Source organism: Notechis scutatus, chromosome 6, assembly GCF_049901735.1.
Source record: "Notechis scutatus isolate UNSWTSFEM ecotype Mainland chromosome 6, rNotScu1.2, whole genome shotgun sequence".
Taxonomy (NCBI): domain Eukaryota; kingdom Metazoa; phylum Chordata; class Lepidosauria; order Squamata; family Elapidae; genus Notechis; species Notechis scutatus.
In genome coordinates, this window is record NC_142014.1 from 60,468,684 (window position 1) to 60,490,235 (window position 21,552).

A 21,552-nucleotide genomic window follows, 5' to 3' on the forward strand; every position below is an offset into this window, starting at 1 on the left:
TGAGCTTTATTTCCTGCTTTTTCAACCTCAGCTGCTTTGCGCGGCACAGCTGCAGTTGAAAAATCAGGAAAATAGTGCTTTTTCTAATGCTGCGCATCTGCATGCAGTGCTGCTCAGCTGTTCGGGCAGCATAGCTTATGACGTTCCACATGCGCACACAAAATGCAAATCACCGGTAGTTACACTGGTCGGATCCCACCCCTGACAGCAACTATAGTTGGTTAATCAGACTTTATAATTGTTGTTGTTGTTAGTTGCAAAGTCATGTCCAACCCATCAGGACCCCATGGACAATGTTCCTCCAGGCCTTCCTGTCCTCTATCATCTTCTGGAGTCCATTTAACCTCACACCAACTACTTCAGTGACTCCATCTAGCCACCTCATTCTCTGTCGTCCTTTCTTCTATTGCCCTCAATCTTTCCCAGGATTAGGCTCTTCTCCAGTGAGTCCTTCCTTCTCATTAGGTGGCCAAAGTATTTGAGTTTCATCTTCAGGATCTGGCCTTCTAAAGAGCAGTCAGGGTTGATCTCCTCTAGGACTGACCGATTTGGTTGCCTTGCAGTCCAAGAGACTCACAGGAGTCTTCTCCAGCACCATAGTTCAGAGGCCTCAATTCTTAGTAGTATGTTGTATATTCCAAGACAATATGTAATGTCTACATTTCCAGCTTACAAGGTCATAGATGGCTGTTAAAAAATCAGTCAGGCTTTTACAGAGGCATAAAACCCAAATTCCTCAGTAGGCCAAAGGCAGTGGAGAAAAATGGAAGTGAAAATGTTGAGATTTAAACTCCCATCTTTTTTTACAGCTAGGACCTTAAAGTGGAATGAACCATACACAAAATTCTTCTAGCTACTCTTGAGGATTTTGTAAATCTCCTGTAACCATGACTTAGTAACTAAACCTCAGTTAGCAAGGTGAGCAGGAAGATGAAGGCTTGAAATCCATAATGGTGCTCTAAGGCCCAAATCATCAAATCACATTTTGGTTCTTGAAGAAGCCTGAAAGTCCTGAGATTATTGTGATTGCATAGAATAAAGAAGATGTTTGATAGGAACAGAAAACAACCATTAGTTTAGTTTAGTTTACTTCATTGTCTTTGCACCTCGTTCAATGAAATTAAATGCCATCTTCAGTGTACATTATGACTATGAAAATAAACACAAACACACATCCTTCACATTCTATACATTGAATTGAAAACCCCTGATATTGCATTAATATTGCACTATACAGTAGAATTCAGTAGAGTTACTGTCCTGGGATAGAAGCTGTTTTTCAGCCTATTTGTCCTTGTTTTTATTATCCTGTACCTAGGCAGAGGGAGCTGGACCATTGAGCATTGGGAAATAAGATAATATTCAGAAGCAGCTCAGGCAGAAGCCTCCCTAATTTCCTGGAATATAAGAATTTTGGGAGGTGGGTGGGTGATATAGCAGTCTGTTATAGCTAATCTCCATAAAAGTAGTTTTACTTTGTTGTGGAGTTGATTTCCTGGTCTGGTCTATCTAGTGGGGCTGAGACTGATTTAAAAGATATTATGACAATAATTCATTATTAAAAGCAAACATGGAAATAGAAAATGCTGCTGCTATGTTTAATAATAAGAGATTGATTCTAGTATATTTATTGAATACCATGTATCCTGCCTCAGTTGAGCAAATCAAACTTGCTGCCCTCAACATTGTGAAATGTAAGCAAAAAGAGGAATGCCAGTGGTGTAATGGTTAAGATGCTGGGAAGCCCAGATTTGAATCTACCCTTAGCTATGGAAGTCATTGGATAATTTTAAGTGATTGTCTCTCATCCTGGTATTCTTCATACGATTATTTTGGGGAAATAATGAGGGGTGGGGGAGATAACGCATTGCTGTTTTCAGCTCCTAGACCAGGGGTGTCAAACTCAATGCCTGGGGGCCAGATCCAGCCCACAGGATGGTTAGATCTGCCTGTGGGGCCACCCTGGAAACAGTGAAGTACCAACCCATGGTGCCTCTGCCAGAGAAAATGGAGCTTGGGTGGGCCATGTGCAGCCCTCCCAAACTCCATTTTCCTTGTCAGAGGGTTACAGGAGGCTGTTGCAGCCAGAAATGGAGCTTGGGAGCACTCGGGCCACCAAAGGCAAGAGATATTGAGCTGCCCATGCCCCCTCTGTCCATGCTCCCTCCCCCCAGTTCCCCTCCCAAGGCCAAACACAACCCTGATGCGCCCTCAATAAAATTGAGTTTGACACCCCTGTCCTAGACAATGGCATGGTCCAAATCTAATGAACCAATAGACCTATTAGGAAATATCAGCCAGTTGATTGTACAATTGGGAAAATTTGGGTGGTAGTGGTGGGGACCAGCATAGCTGGAGAGCATCATATTGGGGATTAACTGACCAGACAGATTTAGGCATTATTTACAAAGCAGAAATACTAGGCAAGGGTGATTTAACTTAGGCTATAGTTAAGATTATCATTAAGATTGCAGAAAGCAGCAAAGGGGTTTCATTTCAGTTATCAGCTATTTTTATCTTTAGCTGACAGTCTTTACAAATGCCCCTTAATTTGGACTCATACAGACATCCAACCTCTTTATGGCCACCAGGCATTTCTGCCGTGCCACAAATCCACCCAGCAGAACTGCAGTATGCTAAGTGAACTTTAATACCCATTTGACTTTTCATAGTGACTGGCTTTGCCCCACAGCTGAATTTCTGTCAGTTTTAGAAAGATTTGCAGAAACTGTGCTTGTATACAGGGCATGCAATAATCTGCAAGATGGCCCAAGAAATATTCATTGTTAGTAGATTTATGAATGATGTGGGCTGGAGGAAATTTTTTTTCCCTTCACTTTCACATGGCTGAAATATAAATGAATCAAAGAAACGGAAAGCCGTTCCATCTTGAACCAATTTTTTTTCATATTATTATTGTAATCTAATGAAACACAGTTAAGCTGAACCACAGAGACACATGAGAGGCACTCTTGAATTAATCTAACCAATGCAATTTGTAAATTGGGGCAAAGAGTTTGGTTCATACATGAGGACATTGTGACAAAGTATGGTAAAACAATTTTTTTTATTTGTCAAGTGATTATAAGATAACAGGTATAAGTATAAACATAGTTATGAATACATGAAATGGATACATATAAGAAAAATAAAAAATAATAATAAAAATTAAAAAAGAAACAATAGGACAGGGATGGTAGGCACGTTGGTGCGCTTATGCACGCCCCCTACAGACCTCTTAGGAAAGGGGTGAGGTCAATAGTAGACAGTCTAAGGTTAAAGTTTTTGGGGTTTGGGGAAGAAACCACAGAGTCAGGTAAAGTATTCCAGACATTTATCACTCTGTTGCTGAAGTCGTATTTCCTGCAATCAAGTTTGGTGCGGTTAACCTTGAGTTTGTATCCATTGTGTGCTCCTGTATTGTTATGGTTGAAGCTGAAGTATTCATTGACAGGTAGGACATTGCAATGTATAATTTTATATACTATACTTAGATTGGACCGAAGGCAGCATAGTTCTAGGTTTTCTAGGTCTAGAATTTCAAGTCTGGTGGCATAAGGTATTCTGCAACAAGTAGAGGAGTGAAGAACTCTTCTTGTGAAATATTTCTGGACTTTCTCAACTGTGTTAATATCAGATATGTAATGTGGGTTCCAGACTGACGAGTTGTATTCAGTATTGGTCTAGCAAATGTTTTGTATGCTCTAGTTAGTAGTGTGATATTACTAGAGAAAAAACTACATAGGATTAGATTAACAACTCTTAATGCCTTTTTGGCTATGTAGTTACAGTGGGCTCCAGCACTTAGATCATTAGAGATGAGTACTCCAAGGTCCTTGACAGAATTGGATCATCAGCAAGGTCTTGACTATTCAGCTTGTATTTTATTTTCTGATATTTTTTTTGCCAATATGTAAGACAGATTGGGTGGTAAGCCTGGTATTTAGAATTAGGCAAGGTTAAGGTCTCAAGAAAGTAAAGGAAATCTTTCTGGGATAGTGTTTCAGGTAAAATATGTACATTGTAATATTTAAGAATGGAACATTTCCTAATACCAGCAATCTTCTGTTGCAAATTCATTTAGAGCTCAGTCTCATCACTTGTGCTTTAAAGATTGTGCAAAACTGACTGGGAAATCAATAGCTTGCAATTACTCAAGTAAGCAAGCCAAGCTATGCACAGCAGGGTAAAAGAACCCAACGTCACATTGCTAAGCCAATTGCTGGGAAGGAACAGCATAGGGTTTGCTCAGTATTTGTGCCATCTGTCTTTATATGGCAGGCAACTCCTCAGCTTCTTGTTTCTCAATCTCTTTTATGACAGATGGGCTGTTATTGATGATAACTTCTGGATTCTGTTGGGTTACTTTTTTGTGTGATTACTCTTCCTGTTAGGAGCACCTTCAAAGCAATAGAATAAGCTTTGCAACATTTCTTCTCCATCAAAACTGGTCAAAACTGAGCCAGGGGAAGACATTTGAGAATAGGATGTTCACAATGGGAAGAGTTGATCAGTCTTCTATTTTTCGGGGAACCTAATTCTCAAGGCTTTTCCACAGTTGTGTATTTGTGAACAGCTGTACCATCTTTCTATTTTAAAACTTCCAAGCTGCACAGCTGTGCAGTGTGCCAACATTGACTGGACTGTTGCCTAAAACAGCCTGCCTTCTTTTTCCACAATTGCAAACCTTCCTTCCATTTGTGGCTTCACAGCTCACCATGAACTTAAATGATAAAGTGTACTTGTCTTTTTCAACCTTTTTGTAATTCTTCCACAATTGCAATACTAAACCTTGGTGCCTAAATGTGACAATATTAGAATCACAGTAGTTACTGTATCACATTCATCCACATGTAACTCTAGCAGTTGTATAGGAGAAAATACATGTAGAGTGAGTCTTCAGAATCAAGAGATGCTACAGTGTGACTTCTTCTTAAGTCGTCACAAAATACTATACTATACTTTTGAAGACCAGTTCTTATTTATGGCCATTCCTGGTATCCTGGATCTGCAAGGGGGCTCTCCCAAATGACTACCTGATGACAGCAAAAATATTTTAAAAATACTGTTTCTTTCGTTGGGATTGTTGGGATGTTGTGGGAGAAGGCACATTTTGGATTCAATACACTTTTGAATAGTATTGAAGGCTGTGTGATCCATGAAGTGGCAGAGCCTTTAATAGCAAACAAAATGTTTCAGTCTATGCCCTTTGAGAGTGTAATATTTTAATAATTTGTCATGGCAAATTCAGAATTATTTTAGCTCACTTAGACTGCAGATGAGCAAATACTGATTCATGCCCTACTCATAGTCTATATACACGCATTGGGGTTTTTTTTTTAAATAAAGAAGGTTGTTCCACATTTAAGCAGTAGTTACATTTCTGAATATCAGAGCTTGTATGAAAAGTATGTATGCAACAGTGGCAAATATCTTTAGCTCAGGTGTAGGATGAAGATTTGTTCTTTGAGCTTGTGGATTGGTATATGACCATTTCATTACTAGGCTAGGTAACATCTTCAGCAGAGTTTAGGGAATGTTAGTGTTCTTCTGTTTATAAGGGCTTCGTATGGTCAGTAGATCTTGAGATGGGCCAGGTGTCAGTGTATCAAGTGAGGGTCTTGTAATGAGTCTTGTGATGGGGAGGTTACATCAGGTGAGAGTCATTGGGAGGTGAAGTGCTGGCTGGGGAGGGCTTGCCTGGGTTTGTTGAGGGTCAGTGCTGTCTCTGGTTAACTCTGTGGTTGATTTGGATTCTGAGAGGTTTGTAGGCTGTTAGTAGGTCCATCAGTGGTGGGATTCAAAAAGTTTTACCACCGGTTCGGTGGATGTGGCTTGGTGGGTGCGCTTTGCATGCATGCACACACTTTGTGCGCATGCGCACGCCAAACGCACACTTTGTGCAGGCACAGAGGCATTCCAATTCACCTCCTGCAAGCCTGCACTCTCCCGGTCGCTTCAGCAGCTGCCGCACAGCACTCTGTTGTGCCACGCAAAGCGGCTATGCTTCAAAAGCAGAGGATAAAGGTGAGTATGGGAGCCCGGGCAGGTTGGTGGGTCCCACAACAGAGCGGCAGAGAGAACCAGGCCGAACCAGTACTGAGGTCAATGTGTCTGTTGATGGAATTGCTTGCAGAGTGCCAGGCTTCGATGAACTCACGAGAGTGGTGGGTGGTAGCGTGGCCAATGATGATGATGTAGTATGTATTCTAGTTGGTACACTTGCCTTGCCTTTTCCCTTGGAGTCCCAGTGCAGTAGAAATCAAATAATAGGTATAAGGAATAAGACTGTATTACTAAAATACTGACTTGAATGGTAATATGGTTAAATCTATAATTCAGACAAAATTATTATTTTGAGCTTGGATAGTTTTATCACCAATAAGAACATATGTACTGATTATCTACATATATTGAATTCATGGAGATTAGGTGGAAGACCAATTGGTGTGATGCCAATCACCTTCCTCCATATCCTTGTTTGTCTCTAAAGGAACATCCAAATTACTTCTCACTTGTTATTATTCCAATAAATTATAACATTTGAACAAGTTCCTATAAATACTATCAAATGGCATATCCCTTTTTAAAACAACTAATGCCAAGCTTATGAAAATGTTTAGATATTAACAGAATTACAATAGAAAAGATTCCTTTCATTGGAGATTGTGAATCCCATCAAATGGATCTCAAATCTTTTTATACTTGATGAAAAAATAATTGTATTCTAATATTTATAAGTTTTTCAGAACAATTATTAGAATTAAAGACTGGTTTCAAAATTTGCACAGCTAAGAATTTAAACCAGTATTCTTCAAAGTTGCAACTTTAAGATGTGTGGAATTCTTAAAGTTGTGTTGACAAAATTGGCAACTCTAACCATGATGGGCGTAAAACCTTACTTCTCCTTCGGTTATTAAGTGAGCCACTATGGTTAAGTAAAACATTACCTGACTGCAACTTATACTTTTATTTTTGTCTTCTTTGTAAACTGTGCTTGTCACAAGCCAGTTGTGAAGTGCCCAAATGGCAATTACATGACATGGTCATAAATCAAGGATTGGTAACAAACTGTAGTGTTTTTTTTTACACCATCGTATTTTTGAACAGTTTGTAAACTAGCAAAACAGATGAAACATTTTTAACTGTGCTCTTTCTGATGTCATTGTTATATCATCACCACCCGTACTGTAGTCCTTCAAGAACAGATGGATGGATGAATGAATGAATAGATAGGACAGGCAACCCTGAGGGCCTGAAAAATATTACTCATCAGTTTCTGACTAAAATAAATTTATTATAACTTGATGACCCAGTTCTGAATGTGGAAAGCATATCCTCTGAAAAGTATATGGGGTGATGTCAAGTGATAATAAAAATTTGCTTGAGGTGTTGAGACAGGAAGGAAGCCATGCAAGCAATCACTGTATTTTCCTTTTTTTCAAGTGCTAAACATATGTGTATGTGTGAATTTTTTTTCTAATTACATATTATGTATTACACATAAGGGTTTCACTCTCAGAAGAAGAGCATTGCAAAATAAATATTGTTTGGCATCTACCAGATTAATAAAGATTATATTAGTTCCATGCCAGTGAACTATGCAAATTAAAGGGAGTCAGTCTTGTTCTTTATTATTTTTATTGTAATTCCCAGGGCTGAACAATTTCCCTGCTCCTGGCTCAGACCAACCATCAGAGACCATTTCAGATTTCATGGAAGGGGAAAAGAATAGCATGGGGTTTCTTTATTGGCTAGAAGCGAACATTCAGATGAATCGAACCTTTTTGTTCCTATTTGTAGCTATTAGTAAATTATGAGAAAGTAATATATTGTAGGAATATTTGTTATAATTGCACAATCCTCATCCAAAAGGTCAATCATCTTATTTTTCAAAGCACATGGATTGACATGCATAGTTGGTGCATAAGCTGGTTTAATTGTTGATAACCACCAGCATTTATTGTGCAGAGCCAATATGCTGCTCACAGATGTAGGCCCGCTGATAAGTAATCATGTGGTAATAAGCCTACCTCCTTTCCTGGTCTGTTTGTCTAGTTCTTCTATGCCAAATGTTATTTGAAAAGTATCCATCACTAGGAATGAAACTGAATACAGGTTAGACAGAAGTACTGTTAGTATGAAATACATCTGTCTGGTATTCTGGAAGCTGTCAATTTTCCCAACAAGATCAGGTTTGTATATTGGGAATGCTTTTAGATCCATCCTTGTTGTTAGACAGACATCTTGGAGGAGAAAGATTCAGAGAATATAGCATTAAGTCCTGTGGTTTTTCCTGGTTTGAGGATCTAGATTATAAATTGGATGGCGGAAGAAATCTCATCTCTTCTGTAATAGACACTTCATATTTTTCTTTTCTTTTATTTCTACTTTGTTCTAATAGCTATACCCAGTTCTTGCCTGGTTTCAAAATTCAGGTTCAGTTTTCTCATTTCTAGCATTTCTTCCTCAATGAATATCCAGCAAAGTTGCGACAGATACTCAATACAGTATTGATGGGAACTGCCATTATGATCATATCAGATTACTTTTCTGTTATATTCTTTGCTTTTGAGTTCTTTGGAGCCCAGTAGAAAGTGCGAATGTACATTCACTGCTGAAGGATTGCTGCATTTTGTTTCTTATCCATATTGTTGACTCAGCACAACTTTTCTTATGTCCATTTGAAATATCTTCTCCAGAGCTAACTACTTGATACCTACTCTGTTATCTTCTCTCAGACCTTTTATCTTATGTGAAATAGATTTCTCTATGTGGTATTTTATTTCTGTTTAATACACAAGCACACACATTCTTACCATAGACACACAGAGAATACTTATTTTAGTCACTATGTTAATTGTTATTTTATCATGTTTTAAATTACAGTGACTTTTGCTTCAGTTTTGAATTCGTTGACTGCCTTGTTTTTAATCTCTGTGATTCAAGTACTTTTTTGCTCTGATGTGATTAACACATAGGAGAAATAAAATAATGAATTCACAATGAATTGCTCCAGCATCATCCAGGGATTCAGTAATTGATCTATTTCAGTTTTCTGTGCAGCTGGGGGATCCATTTGACCCATCTTTTAAAATTACTGTTTATTGGTAATGATGTCATTGCTAGGAAGGCAGCTTTGATTCAAACCGATCAACCATAAAAGTAACTCTAAGTAAATATGAGTTGCCAAATGAGAGTTAAAATAAAATCCAGCCTTGTGACATATATTTTTAGGTAATATATTTTCCCCTAGTTCAGCAAATAGCCTTATTGGATTGCACTGAGAAAATGCCATTGAACTGGAAATATTTAAACTCTTCCCCAGCGTTTTAGTCATAATACAGATCCCTTCTTCACCGCATTTTCTCTCTCCCTCCCTCTCTCCCTCTCTCTCTCTCTCTCCCTCCCTCCTTCCCTTTCTCTCTCTCTTTCCATTTCCCCCTCCACCCCCCCTCTCTCACACACAGATAGTCCTGTTACAGATCTCTAAAACCTTGTCACATCTGAAACATTTACATTTTGTAGGATGGTGAGAGTCAGATTTTGTGAAATGGCAGATATATAAATATGACAAATAAACATGAATAAATAAATTTGTCTTCGAATTTAGTGATCCTTTCTAGTATTTAGAGATCTAGTAGAAGTTCTTAATTTTCCATCTTGAACCAAATATATTTTCTGTAATACAAGACAAACATGAGGTTTTGCATTAACAGAAATACTCTTATCATTCCTTTATCTAGTAATGGCATAAAGAAAAGAGAGCAGGGTTGTTTTTTTTAATGAAGAGGGTGGGGTTTTCTCAAGGGTGACTCCTGCTGATAGGAACATTTTTCCTAAATTGTTGAAGCTGATTCCCATTGTTTATGTTTCTCACCATCAGTTATTTTCCAATCATACTGGTATGCATTGTCTGAATGTATTGGCTGAGTAGATGTTATTGTAATTTTACCTTTTGTGACTTTTGTTCATCGTGGGTTTTAACTGTATTGTTATTGGCTTTGAAGGTGGAAGTGTTGCAAATAACCTTGAGTGGTTTGGCATTAACGTTGTCCAATCTTACCTCTTCATTATTGTTTTTTCTTGTCTCCCGATACAGGTATGGCCTCCCATGTGCAAGTTTTCTCTCCTCATACTCTTCAATCAAGTGCCTTCTGTAGCGTGAAGAAACTAAAAGTCGAACCAAGTTCTAACTGGGATATGACTGGGTACGGCACACATAGCAAAGTCTATAGTCAGAGCAAAAACGTGCAATCTTCTCAAGCAGCCGCTGCCATCAATGCCTCTCTCCAGATTCCAAACCCCAGCATCCCTTATGAGCAGACCATCATCTTCCCAGCCAGCACCGGGCACATTGTGGTAACATCTGCCAATAACACCTCCGGTGTGGTTGCAGTATCTGGGCAGGCATTGGGCGGACCTCACAACCTGATGCGTCGAAGCACTGTGAGCCTTTTGGATACCTACCAAAAATGTGGACTTAAACGGAAAAGCGAGGAAATCGAGAACACAAGCAGTGTTCAAATTATCGAAGAGCATCCACCGATGATTCAGAATAATGCCAGTGGGGCCACAGTAGCCACCACAACAACATCCACTGCCACATCCAAAAATAGTGGCTCCAACAGCGAAGGGGATTACCAGTTGGTACAACATGAAGTGCTATGTTCCATGACCAATACATATGAAGTATTAGAATTTCTTGGCCGTGGTACTTTTGGGCAAGTTGTGAAATGTTGGAAACGTGGCACCAATGAAATTGTGGCCATCAAGATTCTTAAAAACCATCCTTCTTATGCCAGGCAAGGTCAAATTGAAGTGAGCATCTTGGCTCGGTTAAGCACTGAAAGCGCAGACGATTACAACTTTGTCCGAGCCTATGAATGTTTCCAGCATAAGAACCACACCTGCTTGGTTTTTGAGATGTTAGAACAGAACTTGTATGATTTTTTAAAGCAAAACAAGTTCAGTCCATTGCCCCTTAAGTACATCAGGCCAATATTACAACAGGTAGCCACGGCTCTCATGAAATTGAAAAGCTTGGGTTTGATCCATGCTGACCTCAAACCAGAAAATATCATGTTGGTGGATCCATCTCGGCAGCCCTATAGGGTCAAGGTTATTGACTTTGGTTCTGCTAGTCATGTGTCCAAAGCTGTGTGCTCAACTTACCTTCAGTCCAGATACTACAGGTAAGAGACTTCAGGGAAATGCATTAGGCTACATTATTCCTTGAAAGCATTTAACCATGCAAACAAACAAATGGAATGCTATTTGATTTCTGCCGTTTGATAACTGCAATACTATATGTGTTTGGTAATGTGAAATGGTGGTGAAGTAACATCCAACATCATTAAAATATCATAGTTCTTTTTTTCTTTTTTAGTATGCCACAGTGGTGATGCAGAAAAATCTTGAGATTCACCTCTAGCTCCATGTGGCCCTTGATAACATTCTTCCACAGCAAATTTCTTATAGTGTGACATTTGATTGGATTATGCTGTATATAAATTAATTTGGCCATAAGGTATCAAAGGACTCTGTTGTTTTAGGTCTAGCAGACGAACAAGTCCAGAAGTAATCAGTGAGGTGATTCTTCATTCTGGTAGATTTGATCAAAATATACCATGGGCATGCTCACCATGTCTCACAATTGAAATGCAGCAGTTGCTTTGCCTGTAAAAATTAGGTAATGCCAGTTCTTATGAAGAACCTGGCAAGATGCACAGAAGATTGATAGAGCCATTTGTCAGTCCTGTTGCTCACTACTGTCTATTAAGATCCGGATTTCAAATCCTGGATGAAAGCAACTTTTCAGGATTGGATAAGAATTCACTCCAGAGTTTTGCATAGGGCTACAGCAGCTGACCCTAACTCTGAAAATCCGCCATCCTTCTTTTACTTAAAAAACTCTTGATTAAACAAGGAGAGTCCATTTCACACAGGGATAAGAAGAATGTATATTGTGCTCAAATGTATATTGTGCTTAAGTTAGAAGTTTCCCTGCCTCTTGCTGCAGTTATATTGCCCTGATACAGAAAGCATGGGAGAAAAAGCTGCTATGAATATTATGTGCAGGTTCTGTTATGGTGCTAAAAACATATTTTTGAGTTCTAATTCTTGAGCCTATCCTCTTAAACTGGCGGCTATTTTGCTTGTGGTCCCCTTGGCGGCCCTTGAATTTTAATTTATTTAATTTTAATTTTATTATAAAATTTAACATTTATTTTTTAAGATGGCGATTAACAAGCTGGATGGAGGGGCGGGGATGTATGATCATTGGACTATACCTGTGATATTTCATAGGCTGCCCAAGACCACAGAAGAATTTGAAATTTAGGCATATATCAAACATAAAATTTAAAAAGGAGAATGTTTTGTTTTCTGGGAAGAAGGCATTGTGGTATTAGCCATGGCATCAGGGAAATCCATGATTATGTTTGTGTAATGTTTGCAAGTTTCTTATCTTGAAGTCACCACACTCATTTTAGCTAATTTCTTTATTGCGATTTGTTATAAGAAAAAAAATCAGGAAACTGAATTGGGCTTCTAACAAAATCATAAGGAATATATCTATTATTGCTCTGGCATATGCTGATGGCAGTAGGGTGTCACAGGTAAAAAGCATTGTGGAACAAAGTCTCTTAAAAATAGATATATTTTATGCTAGAGATAACGTGCATTAAGATGGATTGGAAAACAATACATTTTGTTTTTACATTGAATTTATTGCCAGTTCATTAGGAGGTCAGATAAAATTTCTTCCAGAAAATATACATTGCAGGTGAATGTTTTAAAAATTGATTAAAACATCAAACATAACATGATAACAAACAATCCTAAAAAATAAATATTTTTTTTTAAAAATATCATGTTTGTGATAATTAAATCCTGGCTTGGTGGACAATATTTTGGAGAACATGCTTAGGGTTGCTCCTGAAGTGGCAGAAGGGATAATCTGGCAAAGGTAGATTTTTCACTGCACCCTTCAAAGTAGAAGATCTTTGCAAACAGTTTGTGTAAATTACTTGTTGGTCGGATACTATAATTTACTGTTATTAACCAGGAAAGATGGAATCTTTCCTGTTACTTAAAAATTTGTACCTAACAAATGGGAAGGCAGGTGGTTTCCAAGAAGCCTTAAGATGTACACTTAACCATTTTAATTAACCAGGTCTTCTTGTACCTTTATTCCTTCTTGTTAGCACATTCGGGCCCTAAAGGTACAGTAATTGGGGTGGGGAGGAAAGATAGAACAATAATCTGCTGATGAAAGAACTTGCACCATTTCCTGTTTCATCGTTCAGCACTATGAAAGAGCTATTACTCAGATATGCAGTATGACCTTGCCATCTCAAATGACCGCACCCAGATGTAGCCATCTTGGCCTATATGGGACTGACTGAACCAGAATTTAATATGACAAGTATTTGCCTTCAAAATAGGGATTGATATGGTTTGTATGGTGAATCTCTGTTAAGTGATCAGGTGGAAAATTTGCAACTGAAAGAGAATCTCACAGACACGTGAGCTAACAGTTGTTCCTATTTTACACATCAGTGTGCCATACATAAAGTACAGGGAGTTGTGTCTGGGTAGATAGGGATGGTTCTTTCTCAAGATATTTTTTTAAAAAGCAGTTAAAACAAGTAGGTTTTAATCACTTTATAAGGATAACCTATAATAAGAGGGGAGTCCTTAGCTTACATAGAATTTTTACTGTTGTTCAGTTGCTACCATCTCTTCATGATCCTGTGGATAAATCTGCCCAGATTCTCTGTCAATACTTTTTCTTTGAATTCTTGCAAGCTCATGCTTGTGATATCAGTGATAGTATCTTGCCATATTGGCTTCTGACAGCATTTTTAAAAATTATCTTTGATTTTTTTTTTTTTGAGACATCAAGGTCATCTCCTCCTTCCTCATTATGTATCCAGAATTATTGAAGTTTTAGCTTAGATTGTAGCTAGTTTCTAGATTCTGCAATAAATATCAATAAATTATTTTTAATCACTCCTAAAAGATTTTAATAGAAATAGCAACACCACTTAGACTTATATTCTGCTTCACTGTGCTTTACAGCCCTCTCTAAGCAGTTTACAGAGTCAGCATATTGCCTCCAACAATCTGGCTCTTCATTTTACTGACCGCGGAAGGATGGACAGCTGAGTCAACCTTGAGCCAGTCAGGGTCGAACTGCTGGCAATGGGCAGAATTAGCCTGCAGTACTTCATTCTAATCACTGTGCCACTACAGCTCTTAAAATAGGAAGATCTTAAAAGTTGGTTGATAGATAAAGGGCCAATTCAGGACTTAAGAACTATGGGGGGACAGTTGGTAGCTGGAATATAATATTGAAATAGGAGCTGAATTCACTGGTAATTTTGTTAGCAACTTATAGACTTCTAGAATAATCAAACCAAGGCCAAGGACAGACTCTAGATCATTTCAGCAATGTAACTGATTGCATAGGACAGAGTATATATGACTATGGATTCCCATAGAATTCCTCACAAAAAGATCTACAATTTATGTCCTAATTTTATAAGACTTTTAAATAAGCTAATCTCCAAGTGATCCTTTTGTAGATTCGGCAATAATGAGATGTCCCTCTAGGCTGAATGATTGAGCAAGAGAGAGATTTCAGAGAGCACTTGCATCACTCCAGAATCAGCTTCAAATCAGACTGACGATTCACTAACATCTCTGTTTGACAAATGCAATGTTTAGTTTTTGTTTAGTTGTAGCGTGTTTGATATTTCAATAAAATGAATCTTCTTTTAACGTCTATAACTCTCTGGAGTTTAAAAGAATTAGAATTCTTTTATTGGCCAAGTGTGGTTGGACACACAAGGAATTTGTCTTGGTGTAAATGCTCTCAGTATACATAAAAGAAAAGATACATTCGTCAAGAGTCAAGAATCATAAGGTACAACACGTAATGATAGTCATAGGGTACAGTAAGCAATCAAATCATACTAGGAAACAATCAGTATAAATTGTAAGGATACAAGCGACAAAGTTACAGTCATACAGTCACAAGTAGGAGGGGATGGGTGATAAGGAATGATGTGAAGATTAATAGTAATAGTAGTGCAGTATAGTAGTATAATAGTAGTGATCAGCTTCTCTATTAGCAGAAACCTTGGTCTCATTCCACTACCTAGATTTCAACCAATGGTGGGATTCAATTTTTTTTTACTACGGTTCTGTGGGCGTGGCTTGGTGGGCATGATGGGAAGGATACTATAAAATCCCCATTTCCTCACCACCCCACTAACCTGCTTTCCAGCTCCGTTCTCCTGTGCAGGGCAACACAAGAAGACCCAGCTGAGCAACTGGGACTTGGGAGGTGGAGAATAGATGGGGACAGGGCCAATCAGAGGGGGTATTTGCTGGTTCTCCGAACTACTCAACATTTCCACTACCGGTTCTCCAGAACTGGTCAGAACCTGCTGAACACCACCTCTGATTTCAACCTTTTTAGCACATCTTTCAAGTGAAAAAATGATTTGATGGTTTCTTCTCCACCACAGGGGAACCATTCATTCATTCATTCATTCATTCATTCATTCATTCATGGCATATAACTAAATGGAGAGCCATTTTTGTATCAACACTGACTTGAAGGCACAAACCCCACACACATACAATTAGAGAGACATGCAGAAGATGAAGTAAGGATGTTGATGAAGAGAGAAGATTTTTATTTTTGTATTTTACTCCAGAACTTGTCACAGCTTGGGGTAAGATGGCAATTAAAGGGGATTCTTTGCTCCTTATTCTCAACATTTTGCGGTTGGCAGAAGCGTAGACAATTCTGAATCATCCTCAAGCTACTTTTGAGGGATTGACAAGTTAAAATGGTATTGGTGTGGCAGTGCCCAGAGACAAGAAAATTCCCTACTCATAATTGCTTTTGTTCCTATGTATTGCTGGCTTTGGCTCTGTCCAGCCCGGTATGTAGTGCCTATGCAGGCACTGAAAATAAAACTCTTAAATCAATGCAATTTATTGTACAGTACAATAAATTGAGCTAGGTGAACTGTTCAACTAGGTAAGCTAAGGATCTAACTCAGTGCTGGAGCACATTACAGAATGTTATTTCAGGTACACTTGTAGAGCATCTTTCCCCTATGTCTGAATTCCCAAGTGAGCATAAACATTGCAGAGAATTTTAACAAATCTAGAGAAAGCCCAGATTGGGAATGCTGTTGTAAACATAGATCTTCAAGGATGTGATAATTATTCAGAGCTATTTGCGCAACAGTGACTGTGTTAAAAACACAAACCATATTCTATGGAATAATATCTGTTTCACAGGTTAAAAAGTCCTAGATTGAATTTCTGTCATTTCTAGATTTAAAAAAAGGATAGAGAAAAGATAAAGTCGTAGGTGTGAGAGGGACTTCAGCTTGGATTTTGAGGAGTTTCTTCCTTCTCAGAAATTTAGTGCAGGGGTGTCAAACTCCAGGCTCTTAGATCAGGGTCATCCTGGAAACAGCAAAGGACCTGCCCACGGTGCCTCTGCCAATGAAAACGGAGTTCGGGAGGACCGCAGAGGGTTGCAGGAGGCTGTTGCAGCCAATAACTGAACTCATGAGGGCTGTGGGTGGCCCTCCCGAGCTCCACGTTCACTGGCAGAGGGCTGTCACAGTCGAAAACAGAGCTCGGGAGCCCATTTTCTCTGGCAGAGAGCTTGGGCCACCTCAGGCACCCCTGACATGATTGATGTTGAGCTGGCCACGCCCACCCCAGCCACACCCACCCTGGCTGCCCAAGGTCAAACCCAGCACTGATGCGGTCCTCAAAGAAATCGAGTTTGATACCCCTGAAACATTAGTGAAACATTGGGTTGGATGGGCATTTTCCCCCTCTCCTGTCAATTGTATCCATTTCTCAGAGACTGTGAAGGAGATGGGCCAGGCTGAGCTCAAGGGAGAGATCAAATGCGTCATCAGTCATGGATCCCTTCAGGCCCACAAGAGATCTAAGTTAAGCCTACCTTGAATTCCCCAATTCTATTGTATTGTATTCTTAACTCCCACTAATTTCCCTTCATTGTTAGTAGTTCAGATTCTTGTAGAGAGCTTAAGCTTGTAATAAATGTTTATACGCATCTGAACAGCCTAGATCTCCTGATTTCCCTGGTGTTTGACAGACAAGTGTCTGCAGTTTTTACAAGGTTTTCAGAAGTGGTTTGCCATTTCCTCTTTTCTTGGCATGAGAGAAAGTGACTGGCCCAAGGCCATCCAAATGGCTTTGTACCTAAAGTGGGACAAGGACTCATGGTCTTCCAGTTTTTACCCTGATACCTTAAAAATCGCTTGAAACTGCGTCTCGGATAGACTGATAATCTGATGTCAGGTTATTGTACCTTGTTCAGGAAAAGGGATCTCAGCCTTGACTTTTCTTCTATGTTTCCTTTACAAATATGAAGTTAATGTCATGCATAGTTCCTCCATGAATATATTTGACAGCCTGTTATGGATAATCCAGCAGTTTTACAGATACGCCCCTGAGAGCAGAATTTAAGTTAGTTTGTTTTCTGAATTTAGTTATGAATTTACTGTTTCTGACTGAATGTTCTTGTTTTAGGCCTAAGGGTTGAACATTGTGTAATATTATTTTCAGTCAGAGAAATTGTAGAGGCCTGTAAACCACTACCACTATTCTTTGACTTAAGTAAAACTCAAAGATTGCATCACAAATTATGCCTAGGAGTCAATAATCAATATTCCAACTGATTATTTTAATTTCTTGGTACAAAGAAGAGAAATGAATTTTGGCTGCAAATCTATTGTAAATATAGAACTGTATAATTTTCTCCCTTTCCCCTTTTATTGACTTTGTTCTTATGATATTTGCATTTTAAAGAATTTCCTGCTTCAGTTTCCAGGATCTTACTTTCCCCAAAACTTCCCCTTGAAGTTTTGATTATGATAACAGAATAGAGGCAGCTGAAAAGGAACATCTTAGGATTTCTGATGTGACAAAAGATTAAGTAAAATTTTTGTTTGAAGTTATGAATTAGTATTAAACAAAAGTCAATCCCACCCTCACTCTTGTTTTTTTTTTAATTAAAAAAATTAAATAAGAAGTAACAATAAATAATTTTCTTTTCTAACAATAAAAACAAATCAAATATTTTTTCTAAAGGCAGGACTTTAAAAAAAGTGAGACTTTAGAAATTAAATCAAATGGTCAAGGGAACACGGAAAAATGGGACAGTCTTACCTATTTTTAGTATTTAATATTGGGAGAAGGATTTTTTTTTTCCTGGTTGAGTGAGACACTTTTGCAGTGTCTCTGCCTCAGGTACAGAGGAGAAACAAAGTAAAGGTTTGCCTGGCTGCACCTTGATCTGTAAATTGGGGGTAGAGACAAGATTTGGGCAGGCTCTTCCCAAAGCCTATTCCAGCATTCTCTCTCCCAGTACTTACTTTATTGCGGCAAAAGCTGTAAATAATTCTATCCAAACTCTTTCTCTCTTCTCTTAACTACTGATTTATTTTCTATTTGAGTACATTAATTTCTTTCCTGCCCTAAATTCCTTGTAATTCCCAATCTATAGTTTGATTTATAACTATATAAATCCTTGGCTATGTTTTCCCCAGGTATAAAATGGAATTTGTACTGGTCTTAAAACAGTTTGGACTATCAGCACAAAACTATTTTTTTTTAAGAGCAAGAAATGTAGGCTCCCCTTCCTCTGTATAATTTTATAATCCTCATGTCACTCTGTATTTATCAGCTTCAGTGCTTTAGCTTTTCCTTCCATGGAAGGTGCCATAATACTTCTTTCTGTGGCTTTCTGAGCTCTGATTCTTCCTTTGCCCTCTCTTTAGATGACTGTTGAAATGTTTTCAGGTAGCTACCCTGAATAGTCCCTCTTCGCTTGTGGTTAGGTTTTCCCTGATGTACACTGAGTGGTTCAAGTAAAGAACACCCCTCTAATTTGGAGGCAGATGTATTTGCAAAAAGCATTTGGTCTTTCTAGGAAGTGCACGCTGTATTTGGAAAAGCTCCTTATATTTTGTTTTCCTTGATGATATTACTGGCCACATGGATTTGGCTGGGCTTGTAAGCAAGTTGAACTAGAATTCCTAGTACTTCAAAACAGCAACTTTTCTAGGTGATGGGCACCATTACATGATGTCACACAATGTCACTCAAGGCAATGTTCTCTCCGGGAGATTAAAGAAGAACCAGTTTAACAGGCAGACAAGAAATTTATGATAAGTAACGTATTAAAGACAATCAGAGAAGCCATTATGAAAGAATCCCAATAACTGGTGTGTAATAAAAGTGATCTCTCTCTCTCTCTCTCTCTCTCTCTCTCTCTCTCCCTCCTTCCCTCCCTCCCTCCCTCCCCCTCTCTCTAGAAACCCAAGTTCAAATACTTCTGCCTCTTCCTGTTGGCTAAATGATGTAATGGGTAGGATAGTACTATTTATCAGTACATAAGTTTCCATCTGCTTCTTATTTTGTTAACAATTTCTTCTAAAAATAAGAGAATTAACTGAGAATTCTCTGTGAGTGGAACCCCCACAATAAATAAACAAACAACTAAATAAACGCACAAACAAACAAATAAATAAAAATTTAAAAAGTAGTAATGGTCAAAAGAACTCATGTAAATTTCATATAAACTCAGATTTATCAATCATGAAAGTTGGGTCATTGTATTTCAAAATGTTAGCTTTAAAAAGCAAAACCAAAGTAAGATTCTTGAGCACCATCTAGTGGCGGTATTTAGCACTTGTGGGGTTCTGCCATCTTTTTTCCATGACTTTGCCACTGAATTAGTTGCAAATAGGCTGGTTGAGGGTTAGTGAAGAAGTTTTGACCAAAAGAGAGAAAGTGATGCAGAAGCTCGCCCAGAAGGCTTGAGATTCCATCATGACTCTCTGATGGTAGCCGCTCAAGAGATCCGTCCATGAATCCCATGCTGTAATTCTACTAATAAAGCAAGGTAGGATACATTATAAGAAAATGAAGAAGTTTTTTTTTGATGTGATGATTAAAGTAGTTCCCCCATTTTGTGGCCTTCTGGTTGTGTTGAGACTATAGCTCTTGGAATTCAAAGCTAAGGAAGAATTGCCACGAAGAGTGAGTGTATCTTATGTAACTTCCTGGTTGTTATAATGAGCAGCACTAGGAGGTACAAATCTTGTATGGCAGGTGTAGAGAAACTGACCACTCAGGTTAAACTTGCAGAAAAGGTTATAGATAAAAATAAATATTTTCAGTTCCATGACAATGAAATCAATTATCCAGAAAAGTGGCGAGCTCTCCTGTTCAGAGCTGAATTGCATCTTTCTGGGATGCTTTAATTTGGATTCCTGTACTGAAAAGAGGAATGGTCTCTGTTGTAAACGGTGGTATAAATCAACTCCTACAATTCTGTCTCTGGTGGAAAGCAAGAGGAAGAAACTATGAAGTATTTAAGTCCCATTCCTTGCATGTTCTTTTTTATCTTGGTTTTTCAAAGATGAACCTTTGAAGGTAGGGTGGGAGGAAGAAGGAGAAGAGACGATGGTCTTCTCAAGATGTTTTCTGGTTGTCAATTCTCTCAGCTGATGGCTGCTAAGAGACTCAAATCATCAATCTGAGGGGAAATGTTATGCTTCACTGTAAAATTAATGGAGACAAAATAAGATGAAACAGATTTTTAGCAAAGGAATATGTAGGTAGGAAAGAGCTTCTATATTTATTTTTATTCCTCGGAGACATTTTTTCCTAGTTGCTAAAACACAGAGATAATTATTTCCAAGAACACACTAGATACAAATCTGTTAGGCAAAACATGTGCTACTTAGAAAATGTTACCACCTAGTAGCATGTTCCTGTATATTTATTATGTATATTATTTACGGTATCAAGAATAAAATATGAAAATGATGTGATCTATCTAGAAAAATTCATGATGACTAGAAATGGGATATTTTTCTTTCTCATTAAGATTGACATTTATTATCACAATTGCTGAAAACTTCATATTGTCATCAATTGTTGCACATAATTGTTATATAAAACTGATACAATTGTAGCATTTTTAACTCCTAAATTGGACCCATGCTCTGAGCAGACTGTAATTTAAATTTGAAACTTTATTTTAATGAAGTGACTAATGATAACATCACCAACTAATAACTGGGATGTTGAGCTGTGTAAATCTTGAGTTGTGCTTTTATGATCATCAGAAACGTAAAAAATACACAGAGATAAATGCAGATTTAGGCAGGATAAGACTGCATCAATACTGCATCAATATAAGAAAGGCAGGATCCAGGAAGAGTCAGCATTACTTCTTAGTAGTGTCCAAGAAATTGTAAAATTTAAGATTTTCTTCAGGAAACAGAAAGGCTAACCTAGCAAGGAGAATAAATGAAGCACAAACTACGACAGAGAAGTTTTTAAGATGAAAATAAAGAAAGAGGAATATATGTTAAAAAGTCTGAAGGAGAACAGTAACAACTTTTAAGGTACATTCAGGAAGTGGTTATTAAGAATGAAATGTATCCTTGGTGGGGATATGAAGGATGG

At 38.2% G+C, this 21,552-nt stretch overlaps 1 protein-coding gene across 3 annotated transcripts in view; it reads left to right on the forward strand.

Annotated features, from left to right (window-relative positions):
* HIPK2 (homeodomain interacting protein kinase 2) overlaps positions 1-21,552 on the forward strand; it is a 144,257-nt gene that overhangs the window by 53,098 nt on the left and 69,607 nt on the right. For all 3 annotated transcript variants that reach the window (XM_026695042.2, XM_026695043.2, XM_087968488.1), the window contains exon 2: positions 10,103-11,195. In XM_026695042.2, coding sequence (XP_026550827.2) covers positions 10,103-11,195 — 1,093 coding nt within the window. The remainder of the gene's footprint in view (positions 1-10,102; positions 11,196-21,552) is intronic.